Below are 15,808 nucleotides of genomic sequence, written 5' to 3'. Positions count from 1 at the left end.
TCTCCTCTTCCAATCAATGTTACCATAGTTGAAATCCCCCATAATAATTACCCTCCTTCCACTGATTTCATCAATTTGTTTATGCATACCATCTCCACCATCTATTCCATCACCTGGTCTATAGCAGCACCCAACTGTATATTTTATTCTGCCAGTATCAATCTCACACAAAATAGCCTCAAATGAGCTCCTTTCACTATCCTGCAATACTTCAATTCTCCTTGGCTGCAGTTCATCAGCTATCATCAATAACACCCTTCCCCCAATTTTATTCTCTCTGTCCCTCCTAAACATACTATAACCTACACATTCTATCCCACTAACTATATCATCTTCCGTCAGCCATGTTTCACTAATGCCAATAACTGTAGCCAGGAAGAGCCAATCAAGGCCAAAAATTCTTCCTTCTTGTTCCTAATACTCCTGGCATTAGTATACATGAATTGCAGTGATCCCTTTGTCCCACTCCTATCTTGATGCGTTATTCTAAATGTCCCATTCCCATTTTTGTCCTTAGTGCTGGCTCAGGTACATTATATACATTTTTACACTCAACTGTCTCACTGATGTCTGGATACCCACTCCCCCCCTTCCTTGGTAGTTCTAGTTTCCCTGGTTCTGCACATCCATTTTCACTTCGTTCAGCAACACTTTTTCCAGTCTCTGCACACCAAGTCCATACAAATGCAGGCTATCCATCTTGTATAAGTCCTTTCGCCCATCAAACTCATTCCATACGTCCACGAATTCCACACCACACCGTCCGCATAACGTCATTTGTGATTATGGCCCTCCTTCTAAACTCCTCTCTGTCATACCGCAGTAACAGACTCACCATTCTAACTCAGTCACTCTTTTCTTTCGCTACCTTTAACAATACTTTCAAGTCCTCTCTCATAAAAAATTTATCACCTTTCAATTCATTCATTCAGAATTATTGGAAAAGGTAGTTATGCTGGGGAAGAGTGCTATAAACAGAAGAGGAAGACTGCAACAGTTGGATGGACAACATAAAAGAACTTAGCAACTTGAACTTACAATTGCTGAAAGAAAGAGTAAGAGGTCAAGTGGGATTAAGAGCCTTTGTTCACAAGATCACCAAGATTTGAAAATGAATGTATGGCATATAAAAATAAACTGTCATTTACGAAAACAATCTGTTTAAAACAAATCCTAGGCACTGAAATGACAATTTCCTAAAACTTTTGACTGTTCAATAACGTATCCATAACACATCGTTTTTGGAACTTTTTTTTTTTTGTCTAACTGCTGTTAGATAAATGAAATATGCTATGTAATTTTCCTTTCTTTAGTTAACTACACAAAAGTCATATTTACTAACTGATGATCAAATTCCTGATGACAGTGAGACAGAAATGAAGGAATGTTCTGAATGTCTGGTACTGAGCATTCAAAAAGTTTAAAGAAATGGTTATTGCTATGTCTAAGATTTTTTTTATAATACCGTCAAGGAATGTACAGGATATCACACACAAGCAATGAACAGCTTACATCATTATCAACTTTCCATCAACAATTATCCTCCAAGTTAATCTGTTTTCTGTCAGGATTCCAATATCATCAAGATCTATTTCAGCTTTTAAGGCACTTCTTACTGTATTAATTCACCTAAACATTGGTCTTTTGTTGGGTATTTAATGAAAAATAAATAAATAAATAATACACACACACACACACACACACACACACACACACACATGCTTTTCTAATCTTCCCTATCCCAGCCTGTTTGAATTACCATACCACTGTAGCTAGGTTCTGCTCACACATTTCAGATTGCTAACAATCTCAAGTTTCTTAATATCCTTATTTTTTTAAACATGGTTCTGCTACTGATGCCATCTGTCCACTCTCCTAATTCTCAGAAATGTCATATCTGTGGTTGCCACTCCAACTCTCAGATCCATACAAAAATTAGTTTGAACACAGTCTTGTATACAGCTAGTTTTGTGTTTTGACTAATTTCTTATTCCATATAAATTTATTCAATTGACTTCCTATCATATCAGCTTTGCAAATTCTGTTGTCTATTTCCATAATTAATTTGCCATATTCACTTCACCAAATTGTGCCTAAATAGCCAAAATTTGTTCTACATGTTCTCCATTCATGATGGTGTTAATGTTTCAGCCTATTTTCACTGTCTTATTAAAATATTATTTATTACAGCAGTTATTCAATTCTGTCAGGGAATCCTGCAGACTTTGAATTTATTTAAAAGTATAACATCAGATACATAAGTTAAAAATTGGTTTGAATGCTATCTTATATACAGCTAGTTTATGTTTTGACAAATTTCTTTCTTATTCCATATCTAGTTTGCCATTTTCACTAAAAATTGTGCCTAACTGGTGAAATGTTTTACTTATTCTATAGGTTATTCAGTTTCTTAATGACATTTTCACTGTACCTGCCTATTTTTTACTGCTGATTTGCTTTGACTACAAAATTTACCTAAGCCATTACTCAAATTTGCTAGGGAATCCTGCAGATCTGTACTATATTTATTTAGGAATATAACGTCATCTGCATACAGTAAAGAGATGAGATTATATCCAATTTTGATATGAAGTTTAATGCCACTTTAACTCATATGCAGTCCACATAGCTGACGAATAACAGTGGAGATAATGTGCATGCTGTCTGTCTCACACATGATTTAACACCAAACCATCTTCCTCTTTCAATTCTAATTGCTGACTTACAACTCAAATATATATTGCTTGATATAATTTACACTATGTAATTGTAACATTTTGAATAGCTTTTCCCTTGGTATCTTGTCATATGCTTTTTTCTGATCTCTTCAACTGTTTGTCTTAAAGTGCAAAATGCATTCATGGCAACCTCTATTTGGCCTGAACACAGCTAGTTCTCAAAGTTTTTTTTTTTGCTTTCTATAATTTTTCTCAGCCTTTGTGAAATATGCTTGCATAAAGCTCACTTGGAATACTCAATAAGGAAATTCCTCTAATTCTCATACTGTTTGATTATTCCACCCCCCCCCATAGAACGGCACCATGAGAGCTGTGCTCTAGTCACCTGGAATTTGATTCATGTGACCAGGGCAATTTGAATTACTATTATTATGTTAGTTGAGGTTCGCTGTACTTGGTGGATTGAGCGGTGGAGATGAAAAGTTGTAGAGTAGGTGTCTTCCCTCATTGAGTCTTTGAACTCCTAAGACTCAACAAGGAGAAGGCACCTACTCTACAACTCTTCCACTCAAATCCATCAACTACAGCGAATTGCAACTACCATCAGCTACATCAACACCATCTACCCCCCCTCCCACCACCACTTTCACAGATAATCACAAACATTCATGACCATGGCAGGATTCGAACCCACAGCCTTTTGGCTGAGAGCGGATACGCTACCAACTCAGCCAACCAGGCCAGCATTATGCAGAGTAGTAACCATAAAACTTTTTATAATACCTACACATTTGAGCACTTCTGGTCAAATACCATCTACTCCAACTGCCTTTTCACATTTACCTTTAGTGCAAACAATGCTAATACCCATTCGTACTTCATAAAAATAAATTTTTCTGTTTACAAGTGTTTCCTCTTTTATGTATCTTCATTGCTTTCCTCTCTATTTCTCATCCAAACATATCACAATATGTGTTATTAATCACCGAGACTTTGCAACATGACATTGTAAAACAGCTAGTAGAGATCAGTTTATTCATGGCATTATAGCAGAGAAAGTATGTTTAACATACTTTCTCTGCTAAATATGATAAAACTGAAAAATGCTTCTTATTAACCAGATGATTTTCAATACCAGTGCAGAAAATAAAAATGAATTTATACTGTATAGATGCAAAAAATCATTATAGTATTAACATCTATTAATGCTTCTGCTCAAATGGCAGTACAAGCCTTCTGGGAATTCACCAAAACAATTTATTTCAACTTTTACTCTTCCACCTATCTCCCTCTCAGACATCCAGATAATACCACTGTAACATCACCTGAAAGATGGCCTTCTGGTTATTTCTTCTTCAAACTGAACATAAACAACCAAGGAAAGATGTTTTAAAGAAACATGCATATATCAGTGGTGTAGCATGCTCGTTTTGGTTGGGTGTGCTGTCGTGGCTTATGCAACCTGCACGACAAAATTCATGCCAGTTTGACTGTACGATTGTATTTTTATTGATGCGTGAAAGTTTTATCAGTGCGCATCTTAATTGGTCTAATGCAACTAATTGTAACCAAATCTGTGTGCAGAGTGGGGGACAGTGTGTTTGTTTTAAGATACTGTATATTAGAAAACAATGAAGCAGAATACTATATTTGGTTAGTATATCTGAATTACTCAAAAGGTGTAAAATTTGGAAGATGAGGATAAGGCATAACTCCTTTTACTACAATACTGTTTCCCATTGTTAATATGGACAAAAAAAGCTATAAATTTATCGTGCAAACTTGTCTATATTATATATAAAAACTTGCCTACGTCAGTTCACACTTCATGCATGCAAAACAGATGAAACTCAGAAAACAAAAACAGCAACTCATGACAAATGACAACGTTCAATTGGATTGGCTGACACAATAACCAATCACAGCCTCTAGCTGCTATTGTGTCAAAGCTCACCCTACATCATCACCTTATGAGCAGTTTAAAAGTACTAGAACACTAAGAATTTGATCCACTGTGCCATCTGTACATTTTTAAAATGGCTCAAAAGGTGTACGTATTTTGAATATGCTAATGTGATGCAATGTTTACGTGTCAAAAAGTGTCCTTTTCATGAAGCATTTCTTACCTTCAGGCTCTGAAGATAAGAATTTAAAGTGAAATACAGGTATCCTTCAATTAACACGTTTAATTAATCCTTCGATGTTACCACGTTAATCAAATCTAATAAGCAATGATAAAAATTACAATTCGTCCATGATCAATTACTGTATTAATAATTCGTTTTATATGGTACTCTTTTAGGAAAGATAAGAACTGAATGCAAAGTAAATGTTTAATAAATACTTGTACCTACATTATTTACTGCAATTTTTTTATCAAAAGAAGTTATCAAGTGTTTTAGAACAGTTTTAATTTTTTTCTTATCGGCATAAATTCTACGATAACAAGCAAAATGACTCTCCAGATCTCGGCAAACAAGCAATAAAACAAAGAAAAAATACTGCAAATATAATACATGATGGTACAAATTAAGTGGATATTGAATCCAACATTATTTCATAGCCGAATATAGAAACTACAAGAGTTTCATGCCGAATATATAGAAACTATAAGTTTCGACGGATGCAAGCATAAGTAACCTAATGGGCAACTTTTAATAAAGGTGGAGTAAGCTCCAGATCACTTTCCTTAGTATTTTCCATAAATGTAAAACACATCTCCTAAAGGAGATGTATAACAAATAAGCTTTTGGCTCTCTATTTCAATAATAGATGATGGTTTATTTATTTTCAGTTACAATCTAAAAATTATTGAACAAAGAATATCCATCTAAACCATACTATACTGACATCGGAGGTCACGGTATCTCTCAGATACAATTTACTGTTAAATATCACAAACCTTTACATAACATATGTTAAACCAAACTGATAGCAAAAAACAGTAACAAAAAAACTCGTAACATGCATATGAATGCACAGATACTCATGACCTCCAAGCTATACACTGAATTGTGTAAGAATATTTATATCCAACATTTTGCATGTATCTGTCAGATCAGCTGCGAGCTCCGCAAAGTTAAAGGCGCTTCAGTCAAGGGATTGCTGCAATTAATTTCGGCACGTTAAGCAAGGAATACCTGTACATACTTTTGATATCTATAAAAAGTGTTTCAGTGAAGCATCAGGTTTGGAATGTTTTCATCAGAAGACAATAACTCAAACCAGGAATGAAAGATGTCAATGACCACCCTGCTTGCTTTTTTTTTTTTTTTTAAAATAATATCACATAACACCAGATGAGAGTGGCTGTGTCAATGTTGTTCAGGATACAGTGGGTTAGTCTTACTATAATTAATGGGAGTCCAAGAAAATTTCAATATCAGTCAGTCCCCAATCACAAAAATTTAGTGCATATGATATGTGCTTTTATTAATGATAGCTTTAATTTCAACAAAGTAAAAAGCATTCATAACCTTTCATTTTTCAAGGCAAATGAAAAAAATTACAGATTAGCGTGCAAAACAGCTGTGCATTCAATTCTTTCGGCTTCTCTGTTAATGTCAAGCATCTTGTTCAAGTCTGTAATCTTTGAAACGCTAGTTTTGTTTCTATCTGAAACAGATTCACTGGTATTATTTCATTTTTGTGGGTTTATCATAACAACGTAACCAATTCGATTCAATTCATAAAATTATGACAAATCATTAAAAGTTCACTTTTAATAATAAAAACTGTTCAAATGTTCCAAAATGCTAAAGCACTCATGAGTAAATCTTTTGATACATCACAAATTTATTTCTCATCTTTTTTTTTTGCAATGGTGCTACTCACAATATATCTTGCTATGATAACGTGGAAAAGTAAAGATTGTTTCCAGTTACTTACAGAGAGAGAGAGAGAGAAAGAATCAAACTAATACATAAATTTCCAAGCAGATGAAACTTTGGCAAGCTTGAGAAAAAACACTGAATGCACATTTATTTAATATCTATTTTGTGGCATGCCATCCTGTGGGTTTAGTGATGAAGATTTATAGTTTTAATGGTAAAACGACAGCAAAGGTCACACTGAGCCACATCAAAAGATTATTACAGTACACAAGGTAAGATAGTTATAAACATCCATGCCCATGGTGGAATTCAAACCTGTGACTTGCTGGTTGGAGAGGGGGTATGCTTACCACTCTGCCAATCAGGCCAGCATGGGTATAGTACAATGTACTTGCTAACAGGTGGTGTCAAATTTCCCTTCTTTGAAAAATGAAAGAGTTTGAAAATTACAACAGTTCGTTACAACCTAGTGATGAACTGTTGCATCCACAAGACAACAATTCACAACCACGTTATAATGTGAAGCAAGTAGAGGACAAACATTTACAGAACATTTATAAAGATCACTTGAACAGAAAAATCAGGGCATTTAGATGTTTTGAGAGTAATTAGGATGGGATTCATATTGAAAAAGTGGATGACATCACAACACTGAATGAATTTCACAGAAATAGCCAAGGATTTTACCTCTAGAAGGCATGAGAATAGTCTAGCTTACATAGCAGCGTGTGTGTGTGGGGGGGGGGGGGGAAGAATTTAGACCAGTTACCTGTTAACAGTCAATTTCTTAAGTGAAATCATTAGGCTGGGGAATATATCTAGGAGTGAACAATGCAGGCAGTGGTAAGGTGAAGTCTATACACACACCATCTTAGCAATTCCACTTCACCTTTCAGTATAATGACACCATGTCACTAAAGTAAGCCAGAACTAGCCAAAAATTATGATTGGACTCATTTCTCACCTCCCATGGATATATTGAACATTGTTTTGAATACTACTGATATACTGCTTTAATATGGTTACACAGCTGCTAAACAGTATACTAGACCAAACCTTATGTTAATAATTTAAGGAGGCTTCTTGGTCAATTAATATTTTCACTGTTACTATTCTGAAAGATGTACCTAGCGGAGAGAGGTAATGCCAAGTTTGCAGGGATGGATGGAAATTTCAACGTGTATGCTGGCTCTGCAAAGAATTCATTACTGTATATTCCACATTATTTTCAATTTCAGCTTTAAAACAACTATGATACTTAAGGAAAGAGAATCAGAATGCACATGTAAAAAAAGTTTTCCCAATCCACTTTACAAATATATGAGGTCTTATTTTAAACCTCGATGTCCACTTTAAATCTGCAAAAAACACACATTTTCTCCTTAATAGAAAGAACTATTAGTGTCGTCAATCACTAATCATCTTACTTTTCAAATCTGCACCAATATTACCTAATCACAAATTTCTCAACATTTCCCTGTAAGCAACTAATTATGTTTTGATGAAGATCCAACAATTACTTTACATGATGATTTAATACTTACAGCTTGGGGTTCCACTTTCAAACCTCTTCTGAATTTGATCATAGGTGAATTTTACAAAAGTGTCATATTGTTCTGAAAAAGTAAAACAATTCTTTATTACTGATACTTAAATATCAATTCATGCATGCAATAATTTATTTCTGAATGTCTTGCATGTTATTTGAAAGTAACAGGAATCTCCACACATTAGATGCCACAACAGTGTGCAATGGCAGTCATACAGTGTATGATTATTTTCTCCTTTTTTACTACTTGTTTGAAAGAGTCAAATATGTGAATAAAACACTGCAGCAGTACTGACAGATTTCCACATAACAAATGGATGGCATGCCAACTTTGTTTGCATTTTCATGAACTTTATCATTGAGTTTTTGAATACAAATATTGAATATTTGAAGATACATTTTTGAATAAACATACAATTGATATACAGGGATTGCAGAACATGCATGGTACAGGGCGAAAACATTTCCAGTCTGGGCTGACACAAGTTCAGCCAATGGTATGGATCAGACTATTGACATCAAGAAGTAGTTTGTGGTAACTAGGTAAAAGGATGATTATGTAATTTTATTATGACCTCAACCACAACAAACAAAGAGGTGATCAGCCAATGGACTCTCTCATTTTGGTAGAATCCCTCAGGTTGAATTCATGCTGAAACCGTAAAAATCCTCTCCCTAGTGATGATAGTGCAGTGTCGCATTGATGACATCACATTAATACATAATGGCAATTACATGAATGTTGACTATGCCAACATGTTAATGTACAGCCAAGTTCAATGTAATGGTAAGGTCAGCAGTGTTGGTTTCATAATACATACTGTCGGCACTTGCGATGTGCCAGTTATAGATGTTAATTTGTCAAAATGAAATGTAAAGCAGTTAAAAATTTATGTACTTACTGGATTTGGAGAGCTGTGTTACTTTCAGAAATTTTTATTGTAGTTTAAAATATTAAGTGTTGTATTTTGTGAAGACATTCTCTTGTCGCTGATGGAGACAACGTGTCAGCCATTATACTTAGCTTCTCGCTTGCCACATTCATGAAGTGCACAGGCTCACCCAGGAGTTTGATGGGTGATTGACAGCCGACAGAAAAGCGTTCAGCATAGAGGTAATGGGAGAAAACAAGAGAGCATTTGGGGAGAAAGAAAAATGCTGGAAGGCAGATATTTAAGTTAGGAGGAACTTAAGTTTATGTGACAGTCAGAGGAAAATTAATAGTAGATTCCGAAAAGGGAATTGTAGATTAATAGATTCTGAAAAGGGAATCTTATGAGTTATGAGTTTTTTTTTTAAAGATTTAAGACTGTCAACAAATGTTGGTAAATAAAGGAAGATATTGCATTCAACATTCTAAAGGAATGTTCAAAGAAACGCTGATTGGAAGATTAATAGCAGATTCCGAAAAGGGAATTGTAGAACTGAGTTTTAAGGTGGAAGACTCTCAACAAGTATTCGTAAATAAAAGAAGATATTGTTAATGAAGGAACGTTTGAAGAAACGCTGATTGGAAAGAAATTGCATGAAGTGAAAGTGTTTATACTTAGGTGAATTCAAAATATCTACACTTCAGTGTCAAGAAGAATTAATGTGTGCTACATGAGGCCTTAACACAGAAACTAGCTATGTACATTTTGTTATTGTGTAAACAAAGTGTTTAGTCTAGTAAAATGAGATGAAGTATATGTTAAACAAATCAGTAATAGATTGAGTCAGAGAATGGCTGATCTCTTAACTGTAAGTTTATTTAAAAGGGCCTTTGGATCCAATTAATTTGTAGTTAATTATGTAACTTTATTTGAAGTGTATATATTGTTTTTGTTTTATTAAATGTATTTATTTTGTATTTAGTCAGCGATTTTTTTTTTGAATTCTGAAAGAAAGAGTTAAAGTCATAGCACCAATCTGAGTGAACCCTTGTGCATATATAGGTACACTCGGAAATAAAAAATTAATTGTTAGAAACAGAGATTATATAATACAATTAAACCTCATAACAAATAACAGCATGACTGTGGAGCCCCAAGAAGTTGCCATACTCCTGACTTCGATGAGGAGCTGCTTCATCAGGTTGAGGAGAACCTTTTCTGTGAGTACCCATGACCCTTCTGGTATCACAAGGTTCGTGCACTGGGTCCAACTGATTTTGCCCATGGGTTGGGTTCTGTAGGTGGCTCAGTCAACACTGTGTAGATTTTCAGAACTGGTGCACTGATGAAGGAATGTGGAACTGCCAAAACAGTCACATTTGGTCTCATGTCATTCACTACCATGGATTCAAAAACAAGTCTGCCTTCAACACATCAGCTAGCATTGTTGGTAATGAGTTGATCAGACCATATCTTCTTCCAGCCTACCTGAATGGCCCATGTCCTTGGCATTCCTGCAAGAGATGCTATCACCATATTGAAACACATGCATGTTTCAATACGGCGGTGCACCATCACACTTTTCACATGACATCCGACACTACCTCCACCAAATGTTTGGTAGGCAGAGGTGCCATTCACTGGATTTAACTCCATCGGACTTTTTTTTTTTTTTTTTTTTTTGTCTGTGCCACAAGAGTCATTTACAAAACCCCTGTAGAGTTGGTAGAAGATCTGTTGGCAATGATACTGACTGCAGTGGGCAAGATCCAAACCATGCCAGACATAGCGCATAAGGTGAAGTTGGTGGTTGCAACTTCAAGCACCTTTTGTAAATGTTTATGCAATTTAAAATTTAATTTACCATGTGTCTGATGTTTACATTCTTTGTGATGTGCACACAATGTTTTCAACCTATACTATTGCAATAGCACATTTGGGGAAATGGGCTGCTAATCAAAACCTGATCTATCCTGGACCTTCCCCTACATACCCTAGAAGTTTGTAATGAGTATTCTGAGACACCCTGTATTTTTTTGTTTGATACTCAGACCTGTACAGCTGTAATAGTGGAAATACTGCTATAAAATACCATACAATTGCAAACTTATTGCAATCATTCAATCAGGAAGTTATGAACACACAAACTTTTTAACAGACAAAATACCAAGACTGGTGATCACAACTTATCTTTTACCACTCGAAACAGAACTTCACACAAGAATATATTCATGAACCAGCAACTATTCACTGGATCACGTACAGCACTGATTATCTTCCTAATGAAGTATGGTTATCAGAAAATGAACGATTTAGCCACTTTTATGCTGACGTCACACCCAACAAACAGGAACATTCACAGGTACTAATCAGGATATTAGTCACTTTCAGTATGTGACACTGTCCTGTCAAGTGTTATCTCCACCTGAGATCCATAATATGCAATAGAAAGATGAGATGGTGAGGCTGTAATCACTTCCATCTTGCAGTTGGAAAGTATCCTGTGTGTGTGTGAGAGAGAGGGTTTGCCTGTTTTGAGGGATGAAAACCTGCTCACTTTTTCACTGAAAAGCCCAGATAAAGGTTCCTTATGTCATAGATTGGTCTTTCCAACCAAAGGACTCTGTCAAAATCAACTGATATACTAAGGCTCACGAATTTACTACATATAATTGCTCCAACATAGTAGTGTCACACTGTTCTTTGATATTCTCACAACTTGGAAGAAATATTACACTAAATCACCTGAGCAGCGATAGCATCCTTGGGTTACCCTGATGATCACTTGAAAATATAGATGTAATATACAAATTAACAGTAAAGAATTTATTCATGCTCAAGGACTGAATTGGTGAGCCACTGATAAAAAAGTATATAGTGCAGTTCTATTTGTAATTAGAGAAATTAAAGTAGAGGAAAAGAGCCAAATTTTGTTGCCTATAAGTAAATTTTGTTATCACTGACCTTAAAATGGGTACTTTTCATATACTGCAGTACATTAGTTTTATGTTATTTAAAAAAGCACAGCCTTTGATGGACTGGGAGAAACTTTTTTTTCTTCTTTCCCTAAATGAAAACATAATTTCCTAATGTGTATCATCAAGTGCAATGTAGCATACTGTTATCCCATCACAATTACATTTTCATCATTACTAGCTGTGAACCAACCAACAATTTTCTTCCAAATTAATCTGTCATATGTCAAGTTGCTTCATTTTGAACCTCTAAAGGTAATGCAAACTGCATCAACTCACCTAGATCTTCCTCTGGATCTTTATTGCTCTGTCCTTCTCATGTCAAATACCAGGTTTGCTAAACATTACTAATCCAGTGTTTATATCTTAGATGATATTGGCTCTCTCTCTCTCTCTCACACACACACACACACACACACACACACACACACACACACACACACACACACACACACACACACACACACACACACAGAGATGATAATGTCAAGTTTAATGTGGTGCTACTATTTGTAAATTCCATTAGATTCCAATCTAACTTGGTTAAGAAATCCCATTCTCCACCAATCATTATTAATACCTTCATTTACAGATTGATAAGTTAAAATTGATATTTTGGAATTTCTCTCATTTCACGTGTTTATTCATCTGAATCCTACTATACTGTTGAATATCCCATCATATTACATTTTACATAATTAATCTGTCATATGTCAAGTGGTTTCATTTCAATATTCTCTAGTCCTGTTTATTCATTTATGAATTCCAAATTTAATTTGTAGTCAGAACTAAAAATGGCACCTAAAATATCTGAAATATTTCAAGTTTACCAATTTTTTTATATTCCAGATTATTTTCATAACCAACCTGTTTTTAATCACAAATGTTTGTATCCCCCCCCCCTTTTAAACTGCAGTTTAAAAAACTGCAATTTAGATCCCTGAAAACTTTAAGTGTATTTATTTAGAAGTACATTTACACCAACCTGGATGTCATGGCACAGAAATATATATTTCTGTGCCATGAAAGTTTCTTTCTCAAAAAATTAGGCTCCTTTTATCCTAATCCCAAACACAAGAAGGTTCAGAATCTATAAAACATTGGTGTTCATTTGAGCATGCACTAACACACTAGTGACATATATGGGTTTATTTTGTTTTTTTTTTGAAATTTTTCCCTACCCAAACAGAAGCCTAAAATGTCATCATCAAATTCCTGCCATGTACCCTCAAGGGGTGTAAAGGATATGATAGTATACATGAAAAATTTACATCATTGCTAACGTCCTCTACAATATTCCAAAATTATCACCTTCTAAAGCACATTTTAGTGTATCAATCCACCTATATCTTGGTCTTCCTCTGGGTGGTTTTCTTGCCAACCTGGCAGAGAACACTTGTTTTGGTAATCCTTCCTCGCCCATTCTGTTTAGGTGACCATACCACCTGAGATTAGCTCTGCTAACGCATTCCTGGATGCTGACTGACAATGTCATATTCTTTCCTAATATCCTCGTTTTTAATATCATATTGCCATTGATGCCATCTGTTCATGCCCCTAATCTTTCTCAGGACTCTCACATCTGCAGTCTATAGTCTCTTTGGTCAAGTGTTTTACTTCTGACCCAGCTCTCTCTCAGAACCATAAGTTAAAATTGGTTTGAACAATGTCTTGTATACAGCTAATTTAGTGTTCTGACTAATTTCTCTCTTATTCCATATAAATTTATTCAATTGACATCCTACCATACCAGCTTTGTTGATTCCATTGTCTATTTCCATATTTAATTTACCATCATCACTAAAAATCGCGTCCAAGTAGCTGAAATATTTTACTTGTTCCATAGGTTCTCCATTCACAATGCAGTTGATTTTCATCGTTTCTACCTATTTTCATTGTCATTTTAATACTGACCTTCATACCATATCTATTACAACAGTTATTCAATTTAGTCAGGGAATCTTGCAGACTCGTAGTGGATTTATTTAGAAGTATAATATCATCTGCATAAAGCAAGGAGCTGACATTAACATCTCGAATTCTGATATCAGGTTTAATTTCGCTTTCCTTCATAATGTGATCCATATAGATAATGAATAACAGAGGTGATAATGTACATCCTTGTCTGACACCAGATTTAACATCAAAACCATCTTCCTATACTTCCTTCAATTCTAACTGCTAACTTAGAACTCAAATAAAGACCAAGTATTGCTTGATATAATGCCCCATTGACACCATATAACTGTAGCGTATTGAATAGCTTCTCTCTTGGCACCTTGTCATATGACTTTTCCAGATCTACAAAACTTAAATACAGATCTTTGTTATATTCTCATGATTTCTCAACTATTTGTCAAAAAGTTAAGATCTGATCCTGACAGCATCTATTTGGCCTGATTCCAGCTTGTTCTTCCCCAATTCTTCTCAATCGTTTCTCAAGTATTCTTGAATAAATCTTACCAGGAACACTCAGTAGGGAAATACATATGTAATTTCCACATTCAATTTTATTTCCCTTTTTATATATGGGTACTATGAGAGCTCTACTGCAATCATCGACTACAACTTTTCCTTGATTGTCATTACCTGAGTATAGCATTTTGTATTTACTGCACAGAAATATCTCGCCAGCTTTTTTTGTCTTTGTTTCAGTCACCCCCATTATGTCAATGTGGTACTTATCTAATTCCTCAGCTGGCTCCATTTCTTTGCTATTCAGGCTTCTTATGTTGATTGTACCAATCTTTAACTCTCGTGATGTTGAGTTGGGGTGTGTTTTCAGATTTGTTCCAGTAGCTGATTTTTTGCTGTTTGCCTGCTTCCCTTGCAAAACATCGAGGCCTTGTTTAACCGGGCAAAGCCTAAGCCGGCATGAAATTTTGTGACGTTGTATTCTGTGACATTTGAAATTTTGGTTGAAGCCAATAAGAATACAATTTGGTCGGCGAAATCCCAAATTGCCAGCCCATCCTCATTCGTTCAGTATCTAGGTAGACACCTAACAGGGTGCACCACGAGAAGGTGAGGATTGGACATTAGGTCAGAAGCCCTGGTTGGTTCTCCGCATTCCTTTAAAGGCTATGTGGAGGTCTCCTCTCAGTTATCCAGATTTGACCCTTAAGCACCCCACCTAAAATTTCGCCAGCAAGAAGTCCTCGAATAAATCTCATCATCCTTCATATCTCTGATATTTTCTTAACCAGTTCTCCTTTGAAGTAAACTGTGAAGGTCAGTTCTCACAATTAAGAGGTCTTCTGACCTAATGTCCAATACTCACCTTCTTGTGGTGCACCCTGTTGGGTATCTACCTGGATGCTGAACGAATGAGGATGGACTGGCAATTCGGGATTAGCTGACCAAATTGTATTCTTATTGGCTTAAACCAATATACAAAATTATGGCACAACATGACAAAATTTCATGTTGGCTGGGGCTTCGCCCAATTAAACAAGGGCCCTGGTTGTTTACGCGAGGTAACCAGGGCGAACAGTGAAAAGTCAGCTACTGGAACAAATCTGAAAACACACCCCAACTCAACATCACCAGAGTTAAAGATCGGTACTATCAACATAACAAGCCTGAATGGCAAAGAAATGGAGCTAGCTGAGGAATTAGATAAGTACCAGATCAACATAATAGGGGTGACTGAAACAAAAAAGACAAAAACTGGTGAGATCTTTCTGAACAATAAATACAAAATGTTATATTCAGGCAATGACAATCAAGGAAAAGAAGGAGTAGCTATAGTATTCAACACAAAATACGAGGCTAATCATCTTGAATGACAGGCAGTCTCAAGTACAGTGATGTGGGCAAATATGAGAATGGGGGAACTGGACAATGAGACTTATTTGTGCTTATGGTCCCACAGAAGGTTTTACTAAGGCAGAATGGAGGA

General features: G+C 35.5%; 1 protein-coding gene across 1 annotated transcript in view; it reads right to left on the bottom strand.

Annotated features, from left to right (window-relative positions):
• Nucleotides 1–15,808, bottom strand: part of akirin — an 80,725-nt gene that overhangs the window by 22,230 nt on the left and 42,687 nt on the right. The window contains exon 4 of the mRNA XM_090395260.1: nucleotides 8,056–8,127. Within this exon, the coding sequence (XP_090251386.1) occupies nucleotides 8,056–8,127 (72 nt within the window). The remainder of the gene's footprint in view (nucleotides 1–8,055; nucleotides 8,128–15,808) is intronic.

The sequence above is a fragment of the Typopeltis vanoorti genome, chromosome 7 (assembly GCF_054136105.1).
Source record: "Typopeltis vanoorti isolate ZY-2024b chromosome 7, IOZ_Tvanoo_1.0, whole genome shotgun sequence".
Taxonomy (NCBI): domain Eukaryota; kingdom Metazoa; phylum Arthropoda; class Arachnida; order Uropygi; family Thelyphonidae; genus Typopeltis; species Typopeltis vanoorti.
Note: the sequence above shows the minus strand (reverse complement) of the source record. Positions and strands in the feature narration are given on the sequence as shown.